The sequence below is a fragment of the Helicoverpa armigera genome, chromosome 25 (assembly GCF_030705265.1).
Source record: "Helicoverpa armigera isolate CAAS_96S chromosome 25, ASM3070526v1, whole genome shotgun sequence".
Classification (NCBI taxonomy): Eukaryota; Metazoa; Arthropoda; class Insecta; order Lepidoptera; family Noctuidae; genus Helicoverpa; species Helicoverpa armigera.
The window spans coordinates 3,758,019-3,773,737 of record NC_087144.1 but is presented as its reverse complement, the minus strand read 5'-3'; the positions used below and the strand labels follow the sequence as shown (position 1 = coordinate 3,773,737).

The 15,719-nt window shown below is 37.3% G+C and overlaps 2 protein-coding genes across 2 annotated transcripts in view; both read right to left on the bottom strand.

Moving 5' to 3' along the window:
- Nucleotides 1-430: 430 nt before the first annotated feature.
- LOC110377627 (trypsin 3A1) lies at nt 431-6,730 on the bottom strand. Its single transcript, XM_021336572.3, has 7 exons — nt 6,604-6,730; nt 5,924-6,215; nt 5,212-5,393; nt 4,563-4,660; nt 2,426-2,593; nt 1,218-1,336; nt 431-648 (listed from the first exon to the last, which is right to left on the bottom strand). The coding sequence occupies exons 1-7, from the start codon at nt 6,722-6,724 to the stop codon at nt 459-461; spliced, it is 1,170 nt and encodes a 389-aa protein (XP_021192247.3). The 5' UTR covers nt 6,725-6,730; the 3' UTR covers nt 431-458.
- A 570-nt stretch (nt 6,731-7,300) lies between these two features.
- Nucleotides 7,301-15,719, bottom strand: part of LOC110377625 (facilitated trehalose transporter Tret1) — a 38,270-nt gene continuing 29,851 nt past the window's right edge. The window contains exons 6-9 of the mRNA XM_021336570.3: nt 14,849-14,981; nt 10,262-10,491; nt 9,286-9,480; nt 7,301-8,851 (exon numbers count right to left, since the gene is read on the bottom strand). Of these exons, the coding sequence (XP_021192245.1) occupies nt 8,567-8,851; nt 9,286-9,480; nt 10,262-10,491; nt 14,849-14,981 (843 nt within the window). The 3' untranslated portion in view covers nt 7,301-8,566. The remainder of the gene's footprint in view (nt 8,852-9,285; nt 9,481-10,261; nt 10,492-14,848; nt 14,982-15,719) is intronic.

Here is a 15,719-nt window from a genome sequence, read left to right as displayed (position 1 = left end):
AAGTTAATATTGACAGGAGAAGTTAGGCGTCATCATGAGTTAGTGGTGTTGGTAGTGCATCAAATATGTAAATCTCGTATGTACCTTACGTTACTGTGACGCACACAAATGTTTGTTCTGGTCTACTGGTTCTAGTAACCAAAATCAAAAAAACGGACAGACAGCTGATTATGTATAAAATTCTTGATAACAGAAGAAAATCGATTCGAATTAAATACCAGTTCAAGTTTTTATTTGGGAAGTTCATCGCCGTCTCTTCTTTCCAGCCAGAATAGATAGAGGTGCGTTTTTGGGAGTGCCGAAAAGACATGAAAAAGTGCTAATTTTAATATTTTTTTTTGGCTTTGAATGTATCTTTTATTAAATACATTAAATGGGCAAACTTATATGTGAAATTCAGAAAACGAAATTGAAATAAAGAAACTTCCAGAAACAACTCTTTATTAAGACACCATCTCTCAGTCGTGCCTGGAGTCCGGCTTGGTGACGGTGTCCATCGCGTGCATGTCATCCAGCATCTTCTGCGGCAAGTCCACGTGCAGACCCTCGTGAGGCATCTGCGGTACTATCTCAGGGTGGATCTCCTGGATGGCGTCCACCAGCTCAGCTGTCGTCTTGTACGATGCTATCGTTGCTTTCACGAAGTCTCTGTGTCATTAACAAAAACTTATATCATCATCATCTCAGCCATAGGACGTCCACTGCTGAACATAGGCCTCCCCCTTAGATCTCCAAAATACTCGTTGGAGGCGACCTGCATCCAGCGTCTTCCGGCGACCTTTATATGGTCGTCTACCCACTTACATATTGTTCGTTATTTCAGTATCAGTTACGAACATCACGGTAATTACAGCCTTTTTATCGTCCCACTGCTGGGCACAGGCCTCCTCTCACACGGAGAAAAATTGAGCGTTAATCATCATGATATCACATTAAAAAATAGTACTTTGTAATATTTTTGATAATAGTACTAAGAGATATCAAAATACACAGTGTTTAGAATTCGAAAGCTAATGGCTTTAACATTTTTACTAATTAGGTAAGTACCTAATTTATGCTAATGATAACTATAATATAACGATGCTAATTCTTAATGACCAAACTGAACACTCTCTGAGTACCTGACATATATATAACTTTTGCAACCAATACAGCATTTGATAAACTGATCCCAGAACCTGAAAAAATGACTCCAAATATTCGTAGATTCAGTTTACCTGAAGTAGAAAGCCTTGACGAAGACCGCAGGCTGATACTCATGGCCGCATCGCTCAGGACCGAAGCTCATGATGCCCATTAGCCGGTTCTGTTGTACAGCCGGTGCGCCTGCGTCGAACTGATAGCAACGTGTTGTGTGAGAAATATGTTTAGATATATTGTTTCTTGTTAGGTGGGCTTTCGTATGTGTATTGCTGTTACCTTTTAGATAGGCCGATTGTGTTTTGTTTTTGTAAGTAGTTGATTTTAACGTTGGTTTTAGATGAAAGAATTTTAGAGCGGTGATCAGTTTCCAAATCTTAGAAAACTACAGCATATAAAGTTGTGAACCTGCTATGTGCCTAATGTAACTAACCCAGTGGATAATTATTATTCCATCAGACGTTGCTGAGAGTATGCCTTATTGTTTAAGGTAGAATTCCGTGGATAGCGGCTACGACAGCCGCGCGCGGCTTACGACAGTCGTCGGCCGCGCGCGACAATAGTCAACCTATGAAAATGTATGGCACCGTTGCCGAGGTCCGCGACAGTCGCGCGCGGCCGACGAATTTCGTAAGCCGCGCGCGGCCATATGCATCTCAACATGGTCTAGCGCTTAGTAACATCTATATAATTTTAGTAAAACCAGAATTGAATTGTTTTTTATTTAGTCGGCAAAAGTTCCTTTTGTTTTCATTACAATACAAATGCTTTTGAATCAGTATTGGGTAGTATCCTTCATCATTTCTACTTTTTAAAAATAGGGTCGATTGGTAATCTATTTTCATAGTACAGCCACAGCAATACGTCATCCTCTTCTTCTTCAAGGATATCAATTAGCACTTCGACTAGAGGGAGCGGACGAACAAAATCTACTAATTTCAACACAATGCCGCGCGCGGCTTACGAAATTCGTCGGCCGCGCGCGACTGTCGCGAGCCTCGGCAGCGGCGCCATACATTTTCATAGGTTGACTATTGTCGCGCGCGGCCGACGACTGTCGTAAGCCGCGCGCGGCTGCGTAAGCCGCGACCCACGGAATTCTACCTCCATAATTGAACATGCTAAGTCAACAGCCATTTCACGCGGTTCCTATAATTTATTTTGCTTTCCTCTCCTTCATATCAAATGTTATGTTCCAAACTGTTATGTTATGTATGTTGTATCAAACTTTTATTAACATTTAATATATTAATATAATAGAATAATATTTTGAACACCAGCTTACCAAGCAAGCATCCCTAGTCCCGTTCCTGAGAGAAGCGCAGAAGAAGTCAGGCGTGAACTGGAAGCCGTTGACGAGCTGGTACGCGTCCACGCAGTAGTGGTGGGAGCGCACCTTCAGACGCGCCGTCATCAGGTCTGGTGTGTACTCTCTGAATGCTGTGTCTGTGCCCTGGGATGATGAACAGTGAGTTCCAAGTTTTTTATGTTGAGTAGGAGTCATAAGTTTTTTCTAAGGTCATGATTATTTTTTTAATCACGCCGAAAATCCCATTTTTCAGCATAGGTAATTTGGCTATTGGCTATACGTACCTGGGCTCCAAACATACACTGCGTACAAACTGTTTCTGGACGATACAAAAGACACTTTAAAAATTATTTCATAAATGTGGCATGATATGACTGCCGTATTGTATAATTACTAAAATCTTTTCGAAGCCTGGTGACATTCATGGGCGTAGCCAGCTTTGGGCTCAGGGTGGGGCAGCAGTCAACCTATCCCCCAGGGGAGGCGACCCTCCGATTTTTTGTATCTTGAGCCATTTCTTTAATATTTAGCAAAAAACTAAAAGTTACAGATTTTAATTTAATGAGATTTTTGTGACTGCATTCTCTTTACTCATTTCTGAATTTTTGGTACAGATAAGCAAATGCAAATAAAGAAAAAAAAATTACGAAAACGAAATTTTTATCGGACTTAAACCTAATATTACGTAAAATTTAGCCTAAACGTACTCAACTTTTTGTTTGTTGACAAATGCAAAAATAAGGGTATATAGTTTCTGAATACGCGAGCGCGCAATTTTTATCGGACTAAACCAAATATTACGTAAAATTTAGCCTAAACGTACTCAACTTTCTGTTTGTTGACAAATGCAAAAATAAAGGCATATAGTTGCTAAATACGCGAGCGAAGCGAGCGCGCAATTTTTATCGGACTAAATCAAATATTACGTAAAATTTAGCCCAAACGTACTTAACTTTTTATTTCTTGACAAATACAAAAAAATATAGTTTTTGAATACGCGAGCGAAGCGAGCGCGAAATTTTAATCATTTTTTAAGACTCAAAACCAAAATCTACGTAAAATGTCGCCCAAATATACATTTTCATGAATGTTGGACTAGGTACGATATACCCGATATACGTCCATACGAAAACCCCCTCGCTTGCATAGATAAGTCGATAAAAATAAAGTTAGATAACGTATAGCAACGTCACGCAACTAAGCTCCGCGGACTACTTGGAATGCCTCCAGGGACCACTAGTGGTCCGCGGACCGGTTAAGAACCACTGTGCTAAACGATCGTTCTATTGTACAGGTCGTACATGGCTGGGCAAGCAAAATAGCGAGCGCGGTTTTTACACTAGGATAAAATTGCATTTCCGAAATTTTGATCACTTCTACCAGTTCCATCTCCTTCAATACATTATTTTTTGGATTAGAAGGACGGCTCGGCTCGCTACGCCACATAGTACCTATTCTTTTAGGGAATACGGCTCGCTTTCAAATGACGCGCGCACCGCACACGTTCGGGAACTCGAGCGTGCATTTTGTTTTGATCGCGCTCTTTCCAAAGTCGACATTTTTTTTTTGTGCAATTACTTACGGATAGTACATATGATTGTCGATGTTGTTAGTTAGAGTTAGTAAAAAAAACATTGTTTAATCAGACACCTTATAAGTCAGAGCAAGGGCCCAGGGTGGGGCAAGTGCCCCAGCTTGCCCCACTGTGGCTACGCCCATGGTGACATTCCTGCAGACAAACCATCGTTGGTCAATGACTAGAAAAATAGACGAGAGCTCTTGTCACCAGCGTTTTCGGCCAGCACTGGCTAAGCTTGAAAAACTGTTTACACTAGGCAAATATAGTTATCGGCACGAATCTTGAGCTCTGACCTACATCTGCACAGAAGAGATTTATTAGCAAAGAACCAATCCCGAGTGACGGCTATGACGCCAATCACCGCTTTAGCCCGCCCCAGCTCACTTCATACCACAAAAGGGACCTAATAAATTACTTCTGCGCAGATGTAGGTCAGAGCTCAAGATTCGTGCCGATAACTATACCAAGTCAACGCTGGCTGCCAGTCTTCTTGGCAGCCAGTGATGGCTTTGTGTAAACTGTGCTTAGTATTACCCTGGTAGCTCCCCAGCCCGTGACGACGATGAAGCTCTGCGCAAACGGTTCCTTGATGCCCTCGTAGATCTTCAGAAGATTCACTTGTCTGTGGAATTCTACAACAAACATACTCCACCTTATTATGAAAACTGCCGCGAGTAGTGGTTTAAACCAGACTTAAAAACATCTTGGTTTGTTACGATAATTAGGATAGTTCTGTCATCCGTATTACAGAACGTAGACGAAGAGAGGACTGTTTAGTACTTTAGACGATTCGCCTGTGGTTCGAAAAATATCCACAGATAATCAGGAACAAATATTTAAATCATTCGTCAATCGTTCCGCATTTTATGCGCCCTTCCTTTGCAATATTTTGATACCTACGTGTTTTTGATGAAAAAATTAAATATTGCATGAATCAAATCTCTGTGCTCATTTATTTTGATCTGAAGCTGACCAATCATTTTAAGGTAATTAAGTGTAGGTAAGAGGCATTATTATATCATTATTATATATAAAAAGCTTAAGCCTTTCTCCATAAAGGGTCTATCTGACATTGAAATCATGTTTCGTCCTGAGAGCGCGTTCAAACACATACAATGTTCAGCTTTATAATATGACTATTATCCATGTATACTATTCAAAGTATGTTCTAAAGTGTCCTTACCGAGATTCTCAGAAAGTTTCAACAGTGCCACATCGGCGTGGGGGACGGGTTCCTCCTCAAACTTGGGGTGCCTCACTGCCCCCACGACGTCCACTAGCGTGCCACCCTCGTGGGGGCGAGCGCTGCCCACGCGCACCTTCACGTACTGCCCCAGGGTCTTGAGGGGAGATACGTGGAGAACGCTGGAGGAAGACTATAAGTTAGTAGGTACATATCGTTACCAAGAAGGTCCTTAAAAGTGGGATGTCCATGACACAGGACTTTCATATTGATTTCCAAAGGTTACGGTCGGAACTTAATAATGCTTAGGTGCGACCTTGTTTCAGATTCAACTATCTCGTTGATGGACGTCCTACTACGTTTACCAATCCGAAGAGAGGAATTCGGAGTAAGTTACATAGACCATGTTTTACTATAAGTCTACCAGAAATTACAGTTTGTATCTTATTTATGAATCCAGAAGGTAGCATTTTCTTGCAGTCATGACTTAGTCTCTTACATATCTATCAAAAGTTCAGCTTAATTAAACGGACCTTGTAATTTATCAGTGCAATCATGTCTTAGCCTCGTACATACCTCTACCAAAAGTGCAGCTTAAGAAGGCAGATCTTGTGATTTATCAGAGGTTTAACTTTAGGTGCTTCTATTTATATATAGTTAAATAAGGCATAAATAAGCTATTATTCGCTATGTCAAACAGACAAATACTTACTAATTCAAACAATGAGCAGCAGTCACAACCCAGTTCACATCGACAATAGTGCCCGCACACCACAACCTCCCATTTATAATGACAGCAGCCATATAAGGAAAGTTCTTGGTATCCGTAGCGTTACCCCCCCTTATTCTAAGGTTAGTCTTCGGCTCTGTGATGAAGGTCTGATGTTCATTCCGTATGCGCAGAGCCCCTCCCGCTGGTTTCCGATGATGCTTGCGGTGGTGGTGGCGACGACCATCCTCGTTGAGCAGTTGTGGCATGTCATCGTCTGTGCCGAGGCGAAGATCTTGGGTGGAAGAATAATCAAGAGGAGTTTTACGATTATTTTTCTGATTTATTATTTTTGTGCACACTCAATGAAGGAAGTCGAGAGGAAAGAAATAAATTTACATATGAAATCTGTTCAAGCATACCCATATAAATATAAGATGGCTATCGAAGAGATTGAGGATTGCCCGGATCACATGGGTTGAGAAGGTCAGATGGGTCGGTTTATGTACAATACTAGTGACTGGTTAGTTCTTACAGATGATGTGGTTAATTTGGAGGGCTCTTATAAAGGAACAGAATTCGAGGGGTTGCTTTTTACTTGGTTGTGGTTAAACGACAGTAGGTACATACTTTGTACAAATGTTGTTAATGTTGTCTAAACATTTTATAACCTTCTAACTTACCAACAGAAACATCGCTTCCAACTACGCCCGATTTCGCATAAGCTATAGTTAAAACTAATAAATATAAATAAATATTATTCCACATTTTATAATTATTACTAAAGCTACGTCCTACGTACATACATCTATGTATGGATATATAACTATATAAATTTTATGGCTTTTGAACCATTATTGTGGAATTGTTATTTTATGTTTTATTTAAAATTGTGAAATGTTTAGAGTACCGGATGTAGAGATTACAATCTTGGTAATATACTTTCTGTCGTTTAACAATCCTAGTACCACAAATAGTACCTACCTATAATAAGTCTTTGTGGGTGCTTATAGGGTATGTATTATACAGGGTGCTTTTAAAGTGCCCCTCGAAGAGTGGATCAAATGGAACATGGTCATTTACCAACTTTTGAGTTCCGAATGTGTATCTCAATGTAAATAAAATTATTAGGAAGTAGGGTTATCGCCATCATTCATAGATATAGTAGAATTTCTAAAAGTTGTTTTTTTATGTGGTTAAGTTTTCCTATAAAAATCTGTTGTGTCTACTGCTGTGTTTCCTATTTTCTTAGATACTTATCCTAAATAGGTGTTTCCCCATACTATAGCTTAAATAGACAATATCAGGTACATTGAAAGGTATGCAGGTCACTCACTTATCTATATTTTTCAGTTGGGATAGTTAAATAAAACCCAAGGGCCATTTGATATAAATTATTTTTTTAACGTCATTTAGACATCTTATACTAATAATACCAAAACATTAAACATTATTAATTCGTCATAATATCACAATCGGTAGTCGGGAGGCACGTATTACGACCATCCTGCAATCGATAATGCACTTTATTTAGTTGAGTTTAAAGTACAAAATCGTTTGCAGAAGGATTGGTTCTTACTGAAATTGGAATGTTCAGAAAATTCATTGTTACAATTGTGTTATTGTCTTTTGTTTATAATAATGTATTTTCTGTACATTTTTGATGTAATAACGCTTGTCGAATTGAAGTCACGCCGCGTCAAGTCATAGAAAGAGTCAAACGTTACTATATAAGAGTGGAAGACTAAAAAATAAGATATAAAATTAGGTACTTAAATCACTGCAAAATTAATAAAAATTGTCGATTTCATAAATACTACAATATTTTGTATAAGCATAAGTTAATTAAGTAAATACATTGTTAAATTGTGTTGTTTTTAATTAAATTGCATTTTTAGTTTTTAGTTTAGAGTGTGTTACAATTTAACATTTTTTTTGTACTATGAATGTAAGTGTATACAATCTTAATATTATTATGTATTGTTGTTATTCTTTAAAATTGTCAGATTGTTATTACTTTTAATTAATTTTCTGTTTAATTTTACAATGCAATTTTTTACATAGGTTAGTTAAGTGGTAAATATAGTCAGGCCTTAATTATTTTATATTTCAAGCTTACGTCATATAATAAGATTACAATCAGAGCCCAAATTCGCTAACAACATAAATGTCAGTTTTTCTCAAGCTGTTTATTTTAACGCTCAATTTAATGTAATTTTCAGGCTCTCTCTGCTAAGAAAACAGTTGCTTTAAGAAAAACAGTCGTTTACGTTATCAGTGAAAATGGACCTTCGTCGATTATAATGAAAGTCACACAATTTTACATTCAAGGAAAAAAAGGAAAAACTGAGATATTTTTTTACGGATTCTCAATCATTTTTTGTCACCTCTGCTACGTTCAAACGGGACATAAACTAAACGAAATCAGATTTTTGCAGGATACAGTAATAAACAGATCTTCATAGACTCATTTCAATCTCTTATAAATTTCACATATTTATTACATTGCGACTAAGTAAAACGTATCCTGCAAAAATCCGATCTGGCTGCAAAAGTGATGTCTAAATGTAAACGTAGAGTTACAAACATAAAGGTCATCATTACAGGACTGTGGCGCCCTTCAATTCGACAAGCCTACCAAAAAACTTATAACCTACTCATCTCTTTCCCATTCTCCACATCCTCTTTCCCTTTCCTCTTCTCCTTCTTTCTCCCATCTTCTAGAAGAGCGTATATCTCTTCCACAGTCTTGTCCTTCGTCTCAGGAACCCACATGACGGTGTAGAAGGTACCCAGGAAGCAAACCATGGAAAACATGATGAAGACCCAGTGGATCCCCAGGAGTTTGAGGAGGGGGTCGTAGGCTTTCGTTTGGAGGAAGTCGCTGAGAGCGTCCACTGAGCTCACGAAGGAAGTCACCATGCCTCGGTGCTGGAAGAGAGAATTGGTTGTTAGATGGTTGATTAGGAAACTGAGAAAATAACAGCTATTGAAGCAGTTTAGAATGTACTGGAAACTTTTTTCCGCATAGTTAGAAAAGTTAAAAGGGGGCACAATAAAAAGTTGGGTGTTTTATTAGATTTACATGGAACGATCCATGTCAATGATATTTGCATAAATATCGTTGACAAAACAGGTTACTCAAGAATAAGTGTAGTTTCCTAGAATCAGTCCCATGCTTTAATTGATAACTGGAAAAAAGCATTGCAAACTCAAAAACTTTAAGAATTATACCTACTACTAATAATGATTATATAAAAACTAATACTAATTAAATAAAATTATTTCGAAGTCCAAATTCAAACCGTCCCATGACGCGAAAAATTATGAACATCCTACACAGATTTTAAGTCATATATCCTTACCTGGAAGGAGAACAGCTCCGAAGTAATAACATATGGCACGGGCTGGTACCCTGCAGCATCAGCGAAGATACACAGGCACATAGCGAGGACTGGCAGCCAGCCCGGCAGCCAGATGTTCATGGAGGTGATGTAGAACCACGCGCCTAGGGCCAGCATTGAGAGGCCGGTGGCGAAAGACGTGCCTGCTAGAAGCCACTGGAAGAAAATGAGGGTTTGTTATAGCTTATGTTGGAAGAAGATTATGTAAACTGGAGAAAGAGAATACTTGAGAAGGCTTGGGAGTTTGTGACAGCAGTTCTTTTTTTCACCGAGAAATTTGCGGATTGTTGAAAAAATATGTAAAGCATTTCTTGTCTTAGTTTTTAGTTGTTTTTCTGATTTGTGACCTAATTGCCATTACAAAGAAACCTATTTCCTAGATTAGATTTCATGGTTCGTTCTATTAAATTACTTATTTGTTTCTTAAAAAGTTTTCAAAATTCACTTCCTGACCAGACTTTGAATGCAATAAGAATTTGTTATGTCTGCTACTTCGAAGACACAACACTATTACGCTCGGGTTACAAATCTCTCGAATATCAACGTGGTATCATTAAAAATCATACTCAGTCCATTACTATCTGTACCTGTAGCAAGGTACCTGTAGCAAGGGTTGCATTTTTTGTATCTACAGCTGATCAAATGTTTATTATTAGACCACGAGCATTGATATCAATTTGGTCTACTAGAGTATTAACGGGTATTGTACCTAGTGTGTTCTTAATGCTGACTTATCATTTTTTGAGTCAGAACTCACTGATTAAAAGTGAAACTTAAATATCTTTGCCCTGTCTATGAATCTGAAATTGTAATGTAATGCTTTTTTCTATTTCATCTTTCCTAGATGTAAAAGCTATGACCAAAAGCTAACTAGAACGAAATCCCAAGCATGACTTAACAATAGTACTATCATCAAAACTATGTGTTCAAATCTCACCTTCCTCCCAGTCTGTTCAACAATACAGCTTGCTACAATACTGCCAAGCAACTGAATGGCTCCCACCACAATAGTCTGCTTGTTAGGACTGAGCTTCAGGCTGATAGACTCTGAAGCCTGCTCGAAGATGGAGCCGGCGTACATGAGGACTACGAGATACCCACAGGTCTCTTGGGAGAGCATCACGTTGAGGGAGATCCGGAACGCTTTGAAGGTGGTCTTGTCTTTCACTGTGAAGACAGAAGGAGGAATGATTATTGTGTGGGTGTTTATAGATTATGCAGTGGCAATGTTTTTTCAGCTTTTTCGACCCTGGTACATAAAAGGCCTATGACGGAACTCCCTCACAGCTGCTAACCCACAGCGGGAGTGGTCATTTGATGATTTTTGGCCCCTCCCGCTGTGGGTTAGCAGCGGTGAGGGAGTGTCAGACTCTTACTGGCTAAAAACCGTCGTATTCCGTCATAGGGGTTTTATGTACCAGGGCCGCGGTATCTCTTTCGAACAACCCGCAGCCCCATGGTTTTTCAGCTAAAGTTGTGTTTTACGCCGCTGATGAATGTGCAAGGCTCTAATGTACACTGAAGATTAAACTGTTAGCTAACAATTGGCTGGTAGTTTATTTTGAAGATAATCACACTCTTTATAATTTTGATGGTCTGTAATGGGCTGGATACCGTTGCAATATACAGATTTATGAGCCCGATCAAACTATGGGCTGACTCAAAGTGTGTAAACAAAATGATGATCTAAACACAACATTTCAAAAGACCTGGTACTCAGTATACTGCATTTATTTGGGTAAGTCCCCCTACAAGATGGATGTTAAAAAACAAGCCACTTCTCAGAACTGAGTGAATAGCAATAACTTTGTTTATGTCAGAACTTGATTTGGCGTATTTTTTGCTTAATTTTATGTATTTCTTGGAATTCTAATCGTATATTCATGTTTCACGGGTTTATCACGTGTGAGATGGCCTAGAGAAAGAATATAATGATAATATGGAATTTTACTTTATTAGTTGTTTTTCGGCCTGTGTTTTTTAAGCAACCAGCCAATATATGATATTTGAAGATCAGCTCTAAGTTTGAATTGTGTTTATATCAATTTGCATTTAAACAAGTTTAGGGTGTCAAAGCATAAGACAAAAATAAACGGATTTTTTAAGGGAAAATAAAAGACGCGAATTTTATAAATATTTATATAATTTGTAAATTATATGAGTACATATGATTTACCAATTAATTATAGATACAATATCACAATATTACATGTTAGCTAGAAGAGATTTAAATAAATTAATTCACAAGGAAATCTTTTCTTGTAAGTAATTGTAAAACATCTTGTGGTTAGTCTGTAAAATACGTACGTAAAATAGCAAAAAAATATAAATAGGTACACGTTGAGAGATTTTTAATTAATTTAAAGAAATCCTAATTGGATACGAAATCGTAGCAAAAACATCATATTTCAAATGTTTTTTTGCACATATTGACCGGTTTGAAACTGGAACATCTTTCGTTGATAGACATTTAGTATTTTGTTTTTATATTCTTGTTTACGTATTTTTGAATTCAGAATGAAGGCATAATAAAAAAGAAATACGATTCGATTAATAGCTTTCTATGATCTGTGATTTAAATAAAATCGTTTAAATTCTTTTCAAATACAGAACTGGCTGATTTCCGCGGCTTCATTGCTTCATTCGTCTTGAAGGGAACTAACTATTTTTTTCTTTAACCCGTGTCTTGATGAAACTATTTATAATGCCCGGATAAGTTAGAAGCTTAAGTTACTCTTTGCCATCTGCTAGTGAAAGTTTTGCCAAAATCGGTCCAGACATTTCAGAGATTAGTCGTAACCAAAGTACAGACAAAAACGTGAATGTAGGTACTCGTAAATGTGGTTAATATGCCCTAAGTAAAAGCGCTTCTTTTTAATAAAATTACAAAATAATAGACACTTAAGGATAACTCAAGATACCTATTATTCAATAACTTCATAGAAAAGAAACAAAAGCTTAATTTATCCAAGTTCTTTAAAATCATACATATACATAGACTAAATCTTTCCTTCCTTAATATCACGTTTTAGTTATAACCAAAACATGGTAACTGTCATAAAATAATAACCGCTCAAGTGTCGGCAAATGGCGGGAAAAGCCCCGAACGCCTTGCGACCAGTTTCACGCACCGTTTTCTTATTTGCATGTCTTATATTAATAATTATGAATTATTATTTCTTCGTGTATGATAAATGTACATGGTAATAAAATTGATTAATTGCTGGGATTGCCATTTTACTTATTCTAATTACAAGCGGGAAAATAAGGGTCTAGTTAGGTACCTCTTGTTTTAGAAGCAAATATCCTATATAATTTTATTACTCCTGTTGAAATTAGGAAAGGTCATTTATCAAGGAAGGTATAGGTACCTGTATCCTTACATTAAATGAAGCAAAACTCCGTCAGAAACTATTGTTTATTTTATGAATGGACGCAGGTAAATTATAATTGACGTAGGTACATAAAAATCTACCGGGAAGGAACCTACGCGTAAAGTTACCATCCGATGGTCATTGTTTTATCCGACTTCCCATAAAGGAATTTTTTTTTTATATAATTTTAATATTTAGGAAAAACTCAAACTTATGCATTTCCAAAATTTTCAAGGTGTAGTTGTCCTGTTGGGTTGACTAATATACGCTGGCTGTTACCAACAGTTTCAGCTGCGTCCCTTAGAAAATACTTCACGCATCCAGATAAAATTAAGCCTTCCTTAATAAATGGTCTATCTGCCCCTAAAAATATTTCAAATTTTTCCTTTGTTTAGCGCGTTCAAACAAAACAAACCCTCCAACCTTCAAATACTATAAGTAGATGATGACCCCAAAAAAATATTTCAATCATGACTAACAAAACCATATCACGGTCCATAATTTTGAAAAAAAAAACCCTACAAATTACAAAAAGCCGGTTCTTGAATGACGCATATCCCCTGGAGGCTGTATTTCTTGGAAGTGCTCTCACTTGGCGGGATATATTTACCGCCATCTTGCTTAATAGTCTGTGGCACGCGACGAGCTGCGTTATGTTGCAACCTTTTTGTGTCAACATTCAACACAGCTGTTGGAAATGTTTAGCTCGTGTTTTGTATCGTCATTTCCTCATGTAACTTTTTAATTTGATGTATCTTTAAAAATCAGTCTGTTTTTTTTGTTTGTTTGTGTGAAAGTATTGATTTCAAGTGTTACGATACTATCGTAAATATGCTTCCTTAGGTATTCAAAACACTATTATGTTAGTGTTTTGAATTACATTCAACATAATCGTATTGCTCAATCCCTTCTTAATGTTTTATTATTTGTGTATATTTCTATATAGCTTTCAAATTTTTAGTAGGCACCAACCATTTTCTTCATAGCTTCTATTTTCAATATAAAATTTTTCAAAAACAACACTCTATATACGATCAAAACCTGATCCCAATCAAGGCACACTCGAATTATTCCAAAAGGGCTTACAATCTGCAGTGAAGCTTGCATCCATTTATAATCTGTGACCGCATAATATTTCATTACAAGGCTTCTAAATGAAGCCTGTCTTCACCGACCGGGCGACCGGTTGATTATTTAGAATTCTAGAATGTTCCTTATAAGGCCTATGTTCACTGACAACGTAAACATCATCACCTATATTATATACCAACAGGTTTTGACTGGATTATTGTAAATTTTGGTAAATGCATAAATCAATTGAGAAACTCTTTGGGAAGTCTGTTAAAACACTGGTGACTTTACATGTACCTAGGTTCCTTCCTGGCCGATTTGTACGTCAGTAACTTACCTGCGCCCATTCATAAAATAAACAATAGTTCCTGATTTCATTCACAGTTTTGCGTCATATACCTAAGGATACAGGTATTAACAATTTCGCCATTTAACACGAACGTAAGCGGGGAACTTGTTGTGGTCATGTTCTTCCTGAGATGTAATTACTATCTTGTGGTTTACAGGTGACTAAGATTTTGATCTTACGTGCAGTGACTGTTGCCTTTTGTCAACCTCGACCAGGCTCAGTAAAATCCCTACGAACCTGGGTTAATATTAGCATGGCCTCAGTTATCACCTTCTTAACGCCGTCTCGTCCTGTTTTTCTATACCACCTAGTGATACAGCTATGCATATTTTATGACTGTAAGCCGAACTTCACTGACAATATTAAACACTGTTTGCTATTGATGATTTTTTCACATTTCATTTTCGAAGTAAGCAGTCATTGTTTAACTGAAAACGGACGTTTATGTTGTCGGTGAATATGCTACTATTGATCGCAGTTACATATCATACAGTTTAAACATATGCCGTCCTACCACATAAACTTCTAAACGTCTGTTGAACACTCGTCAAAGAAATGGCAGATTATGACGAGAATGTCGGATTATGACATTGGAATAAGGTCCGATTTGCAGCCATATTTATTTTAGACAAGCGTTCAATAGATGTTTAAGTTTTAATATTGTTTAATATTGTTTTTCAGACATAGCTGTGAAACAAAATTTTTCATATTCCTTAAGACTGTAGCTTACCTATGCTCTTCCAAGTGGCTTTCTTCATACTCCTGGCGTGTTCCTCTTCCCTCTCGAGCTGCTGAATAGCTTCCTCCAAATCTTTGTCATCGGTGGTGGTGTTCCGAAGCCAGGCTAGCGCTGCACGGGCCTCCTGTAAGGATATTGAAGATTTTATCATCATTTTTTATTAAATGCAGAAGTAAGTAGGTAAAGTTCTAAGTTAAGTTTATTTGGACGAACTTCTGTTTATATTCTAGAAGCAACTTATTTCTTAAAAGGCCAGAAATGAAGTCCTAGCTTGTGCTTATTGCTAAGTAAGTAATTATATTTTCAATAGCATTTTTATTAAATTACCCAGGGGAGTCGAGATGCCAATTAGATGCAAAAATAATAAAGGTCGACAATTTTCCGTTGGACTTGAGTCGTGTCGCGGACTCTGGTAAAACTCTTAGCATAAGCAATAGTTATCATATGTAAGCGTCAAGGAAAGATAATGATTAAAATGTTTTCATATCCTATGTACTAAAAAGACGTAATTGATATCTGGACTTTCCACTGCACCGGGGAAAGTGGCTTCGTTCGGAAATCCCGCTTCATTATAAGTACTTACTCAAAGCGACCCGCATGAATATATTATTTTAATCATATATTTAAGTCACCTAGATGATTATTGGAATATCCCACACAGATCATAGAAGTAATGAAAAGGTTGAAAATAACTGTGGTCTAAAGTGAGCTAATAATAACGATTATTCACTTTATAATAAATAATGTGCCAAAGTTTACAAGCGATAAAAAACATTATTTCGTCAACTCTAAAGCACAAGGACACCAATATCTTAATTTCCGCTTTTCTTAAATTTGAAATCTGAACTAAACATAGTAAGCA